The following is an 11,368-nucleotide window of genomic DNA, read 5'->3' on the forward strand; positions in this document are numbered from 1 at the left end:
TACTGGGAAGCCACTAGGAGAGAGTACCCTGTCCCTAGTGACAAATTCTGTTGTCTCTGCTTAGAGGCCTAGCAGGACTCAGCCATCCCCTGCAGGGAAGGATGTGAGGACCTGACCCAGCCTGGGGCTCTCGGAGCGGGGCCTCCCTTACCTGCAGAAGCCTCATTTGCCTCAGCAGGCTGACAGGTTCAACTTAGGGATGCGGCTGCAGCTCACAAAGCCCCGGGGGTAGGTGTCGGCCGTGAAGATGTGCCTCGAAATGGTGGTGATCCCGGTGTTGTCACACACAATTCGAGACAAGGAGGCCTGTCTCAGGGCCCTGCACTGTCTCTTGATGAAAACACCCCATTTCTGCCACCAGAACCTACCAAGACAATCGAGATTTGTGGGTGAAAATTGAGGAATTAACATATAAGGAGCACCTGTTGTGTGCCAGGTACTTTACATACATTATGTCGTTCAGTTCTCCAAAATGCCTGCAAAATAGGTATTATTCCCATTTTATAAATGAATAAACAGGTTCAGGGATCAAGTAAATTGCCCAGTTTTAAATGCAAAGTAATTTAAGTGGCCAGGGCTGGATTTGAACCCAGATTAATGCCAAATCCAATAAGGAGTCAGGTCTTAAACCACAAACTTATCGGAGGGAAACCAAATTCAGCCCATTCTGCCATGTTCCTGGGATCTGCTAGCCTGGACCAGTGAGGCTGACAAGTCTGTCTCCTAGGTTAAAGGTGCCTTCAGCTCCGGCAATATCAGCTTTGCCTGGGTCAGTGGTCTTTCTCCCTCTGACCAAGCTCTCCAGGGAGGAGCCTCCTGGTCCCAGATCCTGTGAACTTGGAAGAGATTAGGCTAAAAAGAGTACCTTCCCCCATTGTTGAGTCTTGAAATGCTAGTGCTTTTCTGCCCTGCCTCTGGGGCTGGTCTCTTTAGGGTAGAGTCACTTACCTGTCTCCATTTCGGGCTCTTGTGAACTGTTTCTCAAAAAGACAAGCCAGAAGAGGCCCCACTCAGGCCCCTGGCATAGCCCCAATCTGCGATAGCCCCAAACCAGATGTCAGTGTTGTCAGGTGTTCCATACAGATTCACGAACTTCCTTGCCAAATCCTGGTTTTTTAGCACCCGGCTAAGCTGAGCCAGATTCGGGGGCTGGGAGAGCCCACAGAAGCGACTCCAAGTATTGTACCCTGTAGCGCAAGGGGCAGAAGCGGTTTCAGTCTTTCCCTGTTGACTGCCCATTAGCTTCTGCTTCTCTCCATAATTTCTCCTGAGAGAGCTCTGTGGTCAAGCAATACTGGGCAGAACAAGATCCCTGCTGGCAGAAGAGGCCCTGAACCTTCCAAAGACCAAACCACTGCCCTCTACTTTTCATTGTGAGCAGACAAGCATGCTTTGTGTGCATCAAACTGAGAGTGTGTCCTAATGTAAAAAGCTGTTGTAACCTGACACTCATAACCACAATGATATTATTATTGGCCTTATGTGCATTAATTAGGGACAAATACGACGGTACCCAGAACACAAAAGAGTCTCAATGGGTTTGTAGAATGAATGAATGAATGAATAAATGAGTGAACAAACCAAGAAATGAAGAGCGTGAGTAAAGTTTACTACTCAGAAAAGGACCATATGCTGTCTGATTCTCTGTATATGAAAGGTCCAGAATAGGCCAATGTGTAGAGATAGAAAGTAGATTAGTGCTTGTCAGGGGCTGGGGAGAGGATGGGAAATGATTGTTATTATGAGATTTCTTTTGTGAGTGATGAAAATGTTCTGATATTAGATATGGTAATCAATGCACAACTCTCAATATACTAAAATCATTGAATTATATACTTCATATGGGTAAATTTATGGTATGTTAATTATATCTCAATAAAGCTGTTTAAAAAAATTTTTCACCTACTTGGAAACTTCCAAAGACTAGCCATACTGATTGATTTCTCAGCTATCAGGATCCCACACCAGCACTAAGCCATAGGATGTGGCGGGGACCATCGAGATGGGAGATAGCTTTGCCATAACCTGAAGAAACACCAGCCCAACACGGTCCATTGAACTACAACTCACAAACACCATCTCCCAGCTGAACAAAGGAAAACCATATCATGTTTTACCTTACTATGCACTGTTATGTGATTATCTCTCAGGATCTTCACAACACCTTTGTGAGGCACTTGGTAATCTCCATTTTATCAATGGATATTTGTTGAGCTTTAACAACCGTGACTTTTCCAAGATCACTCCACTATTAAGTGGAGTTCAAACCAGGTCTTCCAATTCCAAATTAAGTATTGGACTTGGGAAGTGACTGGAGGAGACTGCAAGAGCTAGTATCAGGAAAATATTTCTGGGACAGCTTGAAGGAAACAGAAACTCACTATGTGGCAACTTGGGTCGCTGGCACTCTCCGTTCTCCAGCAGGGGGCGCCAGCAGCCCCTTAGGCATCAGGAGCACCCAAGTGGAGGGAAGGAAAGGAACTCAGGTTCTTGAGCGCCTGTGGTGTGCCTGCCAGGTGCTGTGTTAGGTGCAGTAGAAATTCCCCCCACTCAATTATACACGGCCAAAGATTAGCCAAGGCAGATGGGGCTTCAGGTTGTATTTAGACAGAGAAGTAGGAGGTGGGGAGAGGGAGAGAGGAGCAAGGCGATGGCCAAAGCCTACTCCTAACATTGTGGATTGAACAGGCAGAAGAAGGGAGAACATTTGAACTTGATTCAGATTTTGCTACTTCCTAGTTATGTGGCCTTGGGCTAATTGCTAGATGTCTCTAAGCTTATTTCCTCATAAAAATGGCTGTAACAGCTGTTTCTCAAGGTCATTGAGAGGACTAAATGAGTTAATATCCATGAAAGTTCCTAGCAAAGTGCTTAATTTTTCTTCTTTCCTGGGATTAGGTCTTTTTGTGTCCTCACCAAACAGCCAAGGCAGTCTTAATTTTACTCCACCTGCTCCCTGCCTCTCAGGCTCTTTGTCTTTCTCCACTTAGAGCCAGGAGCCAGTTCCTAGATCCCTGGACCTTTAGCCCTCCTCCTTGGAACTTGCCAGGGTGGTGGGGAATGGAGCAGTTCATCTCTATCTTTTAAATCTACTGTTTTTCTCTACTTGGAAAATCCTGATCTCTTTTGTTCAGCTCCTGTGTCCAAGTCCTGGTCCTGTTGTGAACCTAAAGCTTAAAGACCCTACAGTAGATGGAGAAGACGTCACAGGACAACAAAAAGGTGGTGCCAGGGATGCTTTACTGCATCAACCTCGGCCTTGTGTGCCTCTGAACCACAGCACATCCTGTACACAGTCCCAATCAGAAAGGAGGTGCCAAGGACCTTCTCTGAAACTCCCCCCCGCCACCAGCAGCAGCACCCCTGGTCCAAGTGAAGCCTGGGAAGAGGGGCGGGCAGCCCCCTCACGTGGGAGGCCATGGTCCCAGCTGCGTTGCATGTTGATTGCCGCCAGGTTCCAGCTCGATTCTTCTCACTTGCAGAAACAGCCGGTCCCAGAGCTTACCTAGTACTGTGGAATCCTGACAGTTCAGCTTGGTGGGGGTGGCCATGAGGCCTCAGAGGATGAGGTCAGTGCCACCTGGTGGTGGGGAATATGAGCAGCACAGATTCTGCTAGCCTCTGGGAAGCCCCGTGGATCATCACATGATGCCAAGCTAGCTCAGAGCTGGACAAGACAGTCGCTTATACTCTATAAGGTTTGTATCAGGAAACAGTGGCCTGAGTGGACATGAAGGGAGTTGGAGCTGGCAGGGAAAGAAGTGACCCCCCACTTCTTAAAGAAAGAGTGGGAGGTAAGCTCTTTTCAGGCCCACAAACTGCAAGTCGGACATCCATCCCCTCCCCTTTCAGAAATCCTCTAATCTCAGAGGAGATGGGAGGCCTGTGACTGAGGGTCTTGGTGGCACCTGCCTTGCTTTCACTGTCCTGGGGAGATGATTAGCAGTGGCCTGAGCAGCAGCCTGGCCTCCTGGCACTAAGCTGGGCCCCACCCCAACTCCCATCTGCGTCTGGAAACCCTGGTCACCTTCATGCACAATTCGCCAGCTGGCAAAGAAGGTGGAGCTAAGTGGGACATGCGAGTTGGGTGCTGGGCCCGATACTGGGTGTCCAAGCGGAACATGAAGGGCTGGAGTACGGTGTGGCCAAAGCGGAAGGCCAGGGTGAAGACATTGGCCACACGGGGGTCCACATTGGAGCAGTACCCCCGGTAGGGCCCCAGGGTTCCCTTGGCGCAGGCCTTGCCCAGAACCAGGGGCAGAAAGTCTCAGTAGGTGATGATCTGGAAGAGAAGACACAGCAGGAACATTATCTTAGTGGCCACCGATCCCCCTCCCTTGCCTTTGGACAGACCTCTTGCTTTTCGAAGGGCTGCTCAGACATATTAATTCTTTATTGTCATCATGTCAGATGTGACAATGTTAATTTCCTATTGGCTAATGGAGGTACTGAAGCCCAGAGAGGCTGAGTGACATGGACAGGGTCACACAGTGAGTGAGTGGCAGAGTTGGGGGTACAGGTCAGATCTCAGGTACACCCACAATCTCCCAGACCTAGTTGACTTGAGGCACATCCCTGAGGATGTGTTAAGGAAAGTGGGAGTCACTCCCTCAGATGGCTTCTCATGCCAGATTGTCTTCTAGGGGATGCTGGGACCCAGGGCTCCCTACCTGGACCATGGCCCCCACAATCTTCCGAGCCTCCTGGTACAGCTTGTCCCTGCTCCACCGGGGATTCAGCCGTCTCAGCTGAGTAGCCAGCCAGTTGTGCTCTCGCATAAAGAGGGTGTGCAGGGCTGCCAGTTTGGGAGTTTCAGCTGATCAGGAGTCACCTTGAAAATCCCAAGTTCAGAGTCACCATAGTCCTTTGCAGAGAATGTCTTTCTGCTAAGGCAGAGCGAGACCTGGGGACTAGAGAGAGGTGGTGGGACTTTGCGACCCGGGCCAAGCTTCTGGCCCTCACTGGGCCTCCATCTCCTCAGCTATGCTGTGAGGCTCCACTGACTGCCATCCTCTTCCCCAACGCAACGGGCCAGGATGGGGAGGACAGTGGGGTCTTGGATCCCGAAGTGACTGGAACAGGTTTGGGTGAGGGCGGAAAGTGTGGGGCGGCTGCTGGTCTTGGGCAGGGAAATCTTTGCCTAATGATTCTACTCTACAAAATGACCAGATCCACGACTGGTGGAGGGACCTGGATGACTCTAGGAACCTTGACTTTGGGACTGTGAGCCCACCTGTCCCGTGAACTGCATCCATCTGCACATCCTCTACCCAGGGCTGGACCTTTCCCCAGTTTGGACTTGGTATCATGCTGCTCTCCCCAGGGAGCCCAGCGGAAAGAGAAGGAGAGTTGGGCAGAGCCTGTTCCTGTAGCAGATGTTCCCCTCAAAGCCAGGAAGGAAAGTCAAGTCCTGAAGGTGGGCCTTACACAGAGTCATTTGCTGGCTTCGAACTAAACCCTCTTGTACAAGGTCATATGTAGTCTACTTTTCAGTAGACCTCTCATGAAGGTCTGGCTGCTCTTGCCAGGAGCAAAGAAATGCACAATCCTTAGAAAAGGCGGCTGGAGGCAACTGCCCGCAAAGAAAGCAGTGGAGTCGAGTGGGAAGAGCACAGACACGGACACGACTTGAGTGCCCGCTGTAGACTCTGCCACCTGAAATCTGTGCTCTGAGCACATTAGTTGTTTTCCCTGAGCCTCAGTTTCTCATCTGTAAAACGAGGGTGGTGATAATGCCCTGCTTTCAGGGCTGCTGTAAGGATTAGAGATGGTACATTTAAATATCTTAAATAACCAGAAACAATGCCCATTATCATCATAACTAGCACATGGAGCAAAGGCCCCAGCAAAGTTCAAACTATGCATCCAGAGGAAGGTACCAGGTAACAGTGTCTAGTGAGGCAACAGAGAGGGGAAATAAAAACCTAAGGGAATTTAGCCCAGAGAAGAAAAGTATTTAGGTCATTAAAGAGGCTATTACTGTGTGAAAGAGAGACAGCTTCTTCTCTGAAGTTCTAGAAGCGTGAAGAAGAGCAATGGGTGGATGTGGGATGCAAATTAGAGGGAGCTTTGTAATGGTCAGCGCTGCTCCAGATGGACCAGAGCGCTGTATAGGCGTGAGCCCCTTATCACTGGGGAGAGTCAGGCAGCGACTGCCGGCCACACACAGGGTGTTTGCAAAGGGACTCCTTCCCACTGACAACTACCGCGGATCTGCGCTATGGCGTGTCTAATATTGAGGTCTGAAGCCGTGTACCCCCACCACATCCCACCATGGCTTCCCAACCCTAGAATCCAGGAACTGGCTGTATCTTGGGAGGACACCACCTTCCTCCCAGTCTGACCTGCCAGGAAGCAGGGGATGCGCGAGGAGCGGTTGGTGAGGAGACAGGGGTTGTCGTGCAGAGTGTTGAAGGGCAGCAGGGCCCGCCCGTTGTCATGGAACTGTTGGTTAACGGCCAGCAGCCCGAAGTAGTTGGTCCAGTGACGGAGCCGTAGGGCAAGGGAGACCTCGCTGCCGTATGCCACACTGGCGTCCACGAAGGAGGTGAGCACGTTGAGCCGGTTTCGGACTTGGTTCTTGTTTTGAGGACATGAGGGTGCTGAGCAGAAGAAGGGGATGCAGTCTTTCTGGTTCTTGGTGCGGGGGTCATTGGGCAGGATCTGAGGTGGAAGAGGAGCCAGTGACACTGGGGCCCCTCAAGAGCAAGCTTACTCTTCTTGGTCATCCCCCAGCTGCTATGAAACCTTGCTCAAAACCTCCTCCAGGAAGCCCTCCTTGACTCACCCAGACTCACACTTCTCACCAGGTCAATCTGAGCATCCTCAGCACTTTGTATCATAGAGTCATGAAAGGTTAGAAATGGATGAGGCCTTAGATCCTCATTTTACAGATGGGGCAACTGAGGCTCAGAGAAGGGAAGTGACAAATAGTTATCAGGAGAGGAGGGATTAGAATCTAGTTCTCCTGACATTTAGGCCTGTGGACTCTCCTTTCATTCGGTTCGACAGACATTTCCTAAGCACCTTTCTGTACTGGGTGCTTGGAGACTATGAAGGTCAATAAAACCAAGTACAGGTTGCAGGAAGCCAGTAATTCAGTGAAAACAGCCACACACATAGAGAATGTAACTCTAAATTGAGGTGCCATTTGCTATGCTCAGTCTAAAAGCCAAAAGCAAAAGTTGTAATAGGAAGATATGGGAAGGCTCCCCGGAGGAGATGCCCCTGAACCAGAGCTTGAGGAACGGGTAGGTTGCAACAGGGAGGAGCCAGCCAGGGGCCCTCACATGTCATGCCTCATGAATGTCACCTGCCTCTTAAGGGTGAGTGAATGTGTGAGGGTGTGCGTGTATGAGTGTGTGCACGTATGTCCCCCCTCTACCCCCAGCAGAAGCTCTGCTCCCTGGAGTCCGTCATTTCTTCCCTAGTGTTCCACACCATCCTTGCCTCTCAACCTGAAGGATAGCACCCTGCTCACACCGGATCCCAGGAATTGGTGACAGCTACAGGGCCCTTGGACCATCCAAGGAAGGAGAGAAGGGCAAGAACTAACAGGCCCTAAAGGCTTCCAAAAGCAGCAGCCCAGAGGCTTCCCCTGTTGGAATCAGACCCATGCGCCAAGGCCAGTCTCAATTGCTTTCCATTCGGTGAAGCCTCTGCACTGAACCTCCAGGCAGATTGCCCCACCCCCACCCCTCAAACACACGCAGAACCAGGAGTCTATGCTGAGCTGTGCCTCTTGTCTCTACCTGATACTCCAGCATCACAGACAGCTCCTTGAGGATGGTGCTTTGGTCTTCCAGATCTCCACTCCCAGCTCTCAGCTCCGGGCGGAGGCCACACGAGGGGCCTGGGAGGTTGGCTGAGGGTACCTTGATGGGGAAGCAGGGGGGAAGCTGGGCACAGGTCTTCTCACAGTCGACGCCTGCAGTGAAGGCCACTCTGGCTGGGGACTCAGGGGAGAAGTCCAAGTCGTGGTTGACGAACTGGCCCCATTGCATGAACATGAGGGCCTGGCCCGGGTTGGAGGCCAGCCTCTCGCTGGGGAAGTGCATGATCTGGTTGGAGACAGCCCAGACCTGGTGGAGAGATAGGTCAGCATGGAACATGGGCTCCCAGACCCTGCAAGATGTCAGGGCCAGGTCGGACCTCGGGGGGCAGCAGGTGGCCCCTGCCGGAGTTAACACAGTCTTTCCTCCTCTCCTGCCCTCCCCTCCTCTTTCCTACTTTGTCCCGCCTCCTGTGGCTGTCATTCCTAGAAAGATGGTCTCTGGCCTGGCTTCTGAGGATCCCAGGAGTAAAAAGAAGGAGAGGGGCCAGGCTGGCTGGCTGAAACCCCACCAGCTCTTCCAGAGAGGTAAGTAGATCAAATGGATAGATCAATTCATAGACTAATGGGTAATTAGATGATAGAACTGATTGACAGATGCATGGACTGGTTGCTAGGTGGTAGATAATAAATATAGAGAGAATTGGATAGATAAATGGAAGGATCAATGGGAGAAAAATTAATAAATAGATGTTGATAGATGGGTAGACGATAGATTGTTATATTGACATATGAATAGAAAATTGATAAGGTGATAAATGTGAAATCATTTAGATCAGTAGACATAGCTAGATGAAGGTGTATAGCTCTTTATATTTAGATACTTTGACACTAATTCTTTCAGAAAAAACAATACTGCAATGGCTAGCATTAATAGATCACATCCAATATGAATGGTTATAGCAAGGACTTTATTTAATATTCACACCAGCAATATGAGGTAGGTTTTACCACAATTTTACAGATGAAGGGACTGAGACTCAGCTATATTACTTGCCCAAATTCACCCAGCCGGCCAGTGGTAGAGCCTGGATTCAAGCCCTGTCTGGCTGACTCTGGGCTGTGCTTTGACTCTCCATGTTTAGAAGAGATGGAGCATCCTCCAGACCCTCAGCCCTGACTCACAAGAGGGAGGCGGAAGCCATTGTGCTTCTTGCTGGGGGTCCAGCTGAAGGGGAGCGACAGCCCGTCCTCATACTCGGCTGGCAGCCAGAGAACCAGGGCCTGATTGGAGGCCCCCAGCCAGGGTCTCCTCCTACAGCAATAGGTGGGCTCAGGTCAGATGGGTTTCAGGCGTGGAGACCACTCAGCATGTAGGGAGGGGGTGGATGAGGGAAGGGAGGCACACCCTATCGGGTGCAGCCCCTGGCACCCACTTGTTGTTGCATCCCCCGGTGATAGTGCAATACTTGTCACTGCACTTCTCGGCCTGGTGCACAGCCACTGGCCTGGGACAGCAGTCGCAGCTGGGGTTCCGTTAGCACATCTAGCGGTGGGGCAGGTGGGCAGGGTCCTGGATCCAGGGTCCTTCCCTAGCTGGTCTGTTCAGTAGCTCCCATCTCTTTACCCTCTCCCCACAACACCCCAAGGCTGTGTACCCTGCCTCCCCCTCCCGGCTTTCTTCCACTCCCAGGCCAGGGCAGGCCCTGGGGGCTCAATGGGGAGCACAGTACCAGTGACACTGAAGGATCTGGACCCCTGGAGTAGTACCTTCTCCTCCAGCAGCCCCAAGGCCACATGCATATAATTGGCAGCCCAAACAACTGTCCTGGTGGCCGCTACAGGTTGTTTAAAGTAGGACAGCAGGTCCATGGGGCTGGCCAAGCCACTGAGAAGGCCCTGCTTGATGCTGCCCAGAAGAGGAGAGAGGGCTGGAGAGAGGAAGCAGACCCACCCAGCAGAGCCCAACCCGGGCGGTGGACAGTCAGGACAATGTAAACAGAAGGATGGGTGGAAGGGAAGCTCTCTACAGACATGGCGCTGCCCCATGGTGCCCAGGGGCAGGGTGATGGGTGAGATGACCTTGGCTGAAGCCCTTCCTCCCTCATCGACCCTCCCAGGCCATGCAGGCCCCAGACCCAGGCCCACCTCTTCTGAGTCTGATTGTAGGCAGCATCCACCAGCAACTTGGCCTCTGTTAGGCAGCCCCAAAGGACCAAGATCTCCACTGCCCCCGGGGAGGCTGTCCAGAGGGAAGGGAACTCAGGGTCCAGGAGAGCTGCAGGCCCCCCAGACCCGAGCGCTTCCTCCTCCATTGCCCTCCTCCTTGGCCATCCAAGGGTCTATTACCTGGGGCAGTGCCCTCACAGGACTGGGCCAGGATGAGTCTGGCTAGGACCCCCGCCAAGGCCAGGAACAGTTTCGTCTCCACAGTGAGACCCCCCCAGCCACAGCGTGGTAAGTGACCGACACCCACATCCTGCACACGGGTAGGGTCCCCTGCTTCCTTCTCACTCAGAGGACTGAGCTGACCTCTCCGCTCCTCCTGCTCTTCTCTGGAAGTAGCTGGGAAGGGACTTTTATATCCCGTCCTAGGGTGAGGGAGGGGAGCTCTGGGCCCCAGAAGCTCAGCCCCTTGAGGTGGAGCTCTGGAACTTGCCTCATTTTCGGGGGAGTCTTGAGACTGAGACACCCCACCCCCACCCCATCCCTCGGAGGTCTAGGGATATTCTTCTCTCCTACCCACTAACCCCATCCCCACCCTCTTTGCTATCAAGTTCACTCCCAGGGCCCAGAGCAGCGCCTGGGACACAGGCGTCACTCAGGGAGTATTTGCTGGATGATTGAGGAGCAGTGTGCCTCAGAAGAGGATTGGGCCAGGTCCTGCCGCTAACTAGTTTTATGGTCTTGAGCAAGTCACTTCCCCTCTCTGGGCCTCATTTCCCCATCTCTAAAATGAGACTTGGGCCAGATGATTGGAAAGGCTCCTCTCCTGCCCCAACAGGGCAGAAACTGGGTCTGCCTTACTGTTGTATCTCCTCACACCCCCCAGCACAAAGCCTGGCATTCAGTAGGTACTCAATAAATGTTTGTTGAGTCAATGAATGATGTAAGATCGATGATTCAGCCCCTCCCCCTTACTCCCTATCCCTACCAGCTCTCTCCAAGGTGCCAGGAGAGGGTGAGGTGATGGCTGAGGAAGGGCTTGGTAGTGAAAACTAAGGGGCTACCTCTACCCCCTTAGAAAACTAAGGGGGACCATTTGGGGGGCACAGTGAGATGTCACGGGGACAACCTCCCATAGAGCAGTGGTAGCAGGCCTCCATAAAAGTCAAGGGAGGAGCTGTTTTGGGCTCAGTGCTTCTCCCATGTTTCTTCGGTGCATATCACTAGCAGGTTTGCACTGAGTAGTGGGTGTCAATTCTGACTTCTGTGGGGCTTGACCAGCAGTAGCTTCCTTAGAGGAGTGACCTGGATAGTGGTCGGCTCTGTCACTACGTGTGCGACCTTGGCTGAGTCTCCATTTCCACATCTTAAGGGTAGAACGCCCCCCCACCCCGTCAATCTCCCCCCGGGGCCGTGCCGTCTCATACCTCC

General features: G+C 52.0%; 1 protein-coding gene across 1 annotated transcript; it reads right to left on the bottom strand.

The window, feature by feature from the left end:
* Positions 1-138: 138 nt before the first annotated feature.
* On the bottom strand, positions 139-10,479 carry EPX (eosinophil peroxidase). The gene is given in 17 exon segments (XM_058562028.1): positions 139-364; positions 949-1,031; positions 1,033-1,187; positions 3,409-3,454; positions 3,456-3,580; positions 4,028-4,090; positions 4,093-4,282; positions 4,671-4,831; positions 6,345-6,663; positions 7,875-8,081; positions 8,957-9,086; positions 9,208-9,267; positions 9,269-9,317; positions 9,505-9,680; positions 9,920-10,013; positions 10,121-10,362; positions 10,475-10,479. Coding segments are annotated over 17 exon segments (2,298 nt in total). The 3' UTR covers positions 139-171.
* Between the last annotated feature and the right edge of the window lie 889 nt (positions 10,480-11,368).

This window comes from Diceros bicornis, chromosome 18, assembly GCF_020826845.1.
Source record: "Diceros bicornis minor isolate mBicDic1 chromosome 18, mDicBic1.mat.cur, whole genome shotgun sequence".
Classification (NCBI taxonomy): Eukaryota; Metazoa; Chordata; class Mammalia; order Perissodactyla; family Rhinocerotidae; genus Diceros; species Diceros bicornis.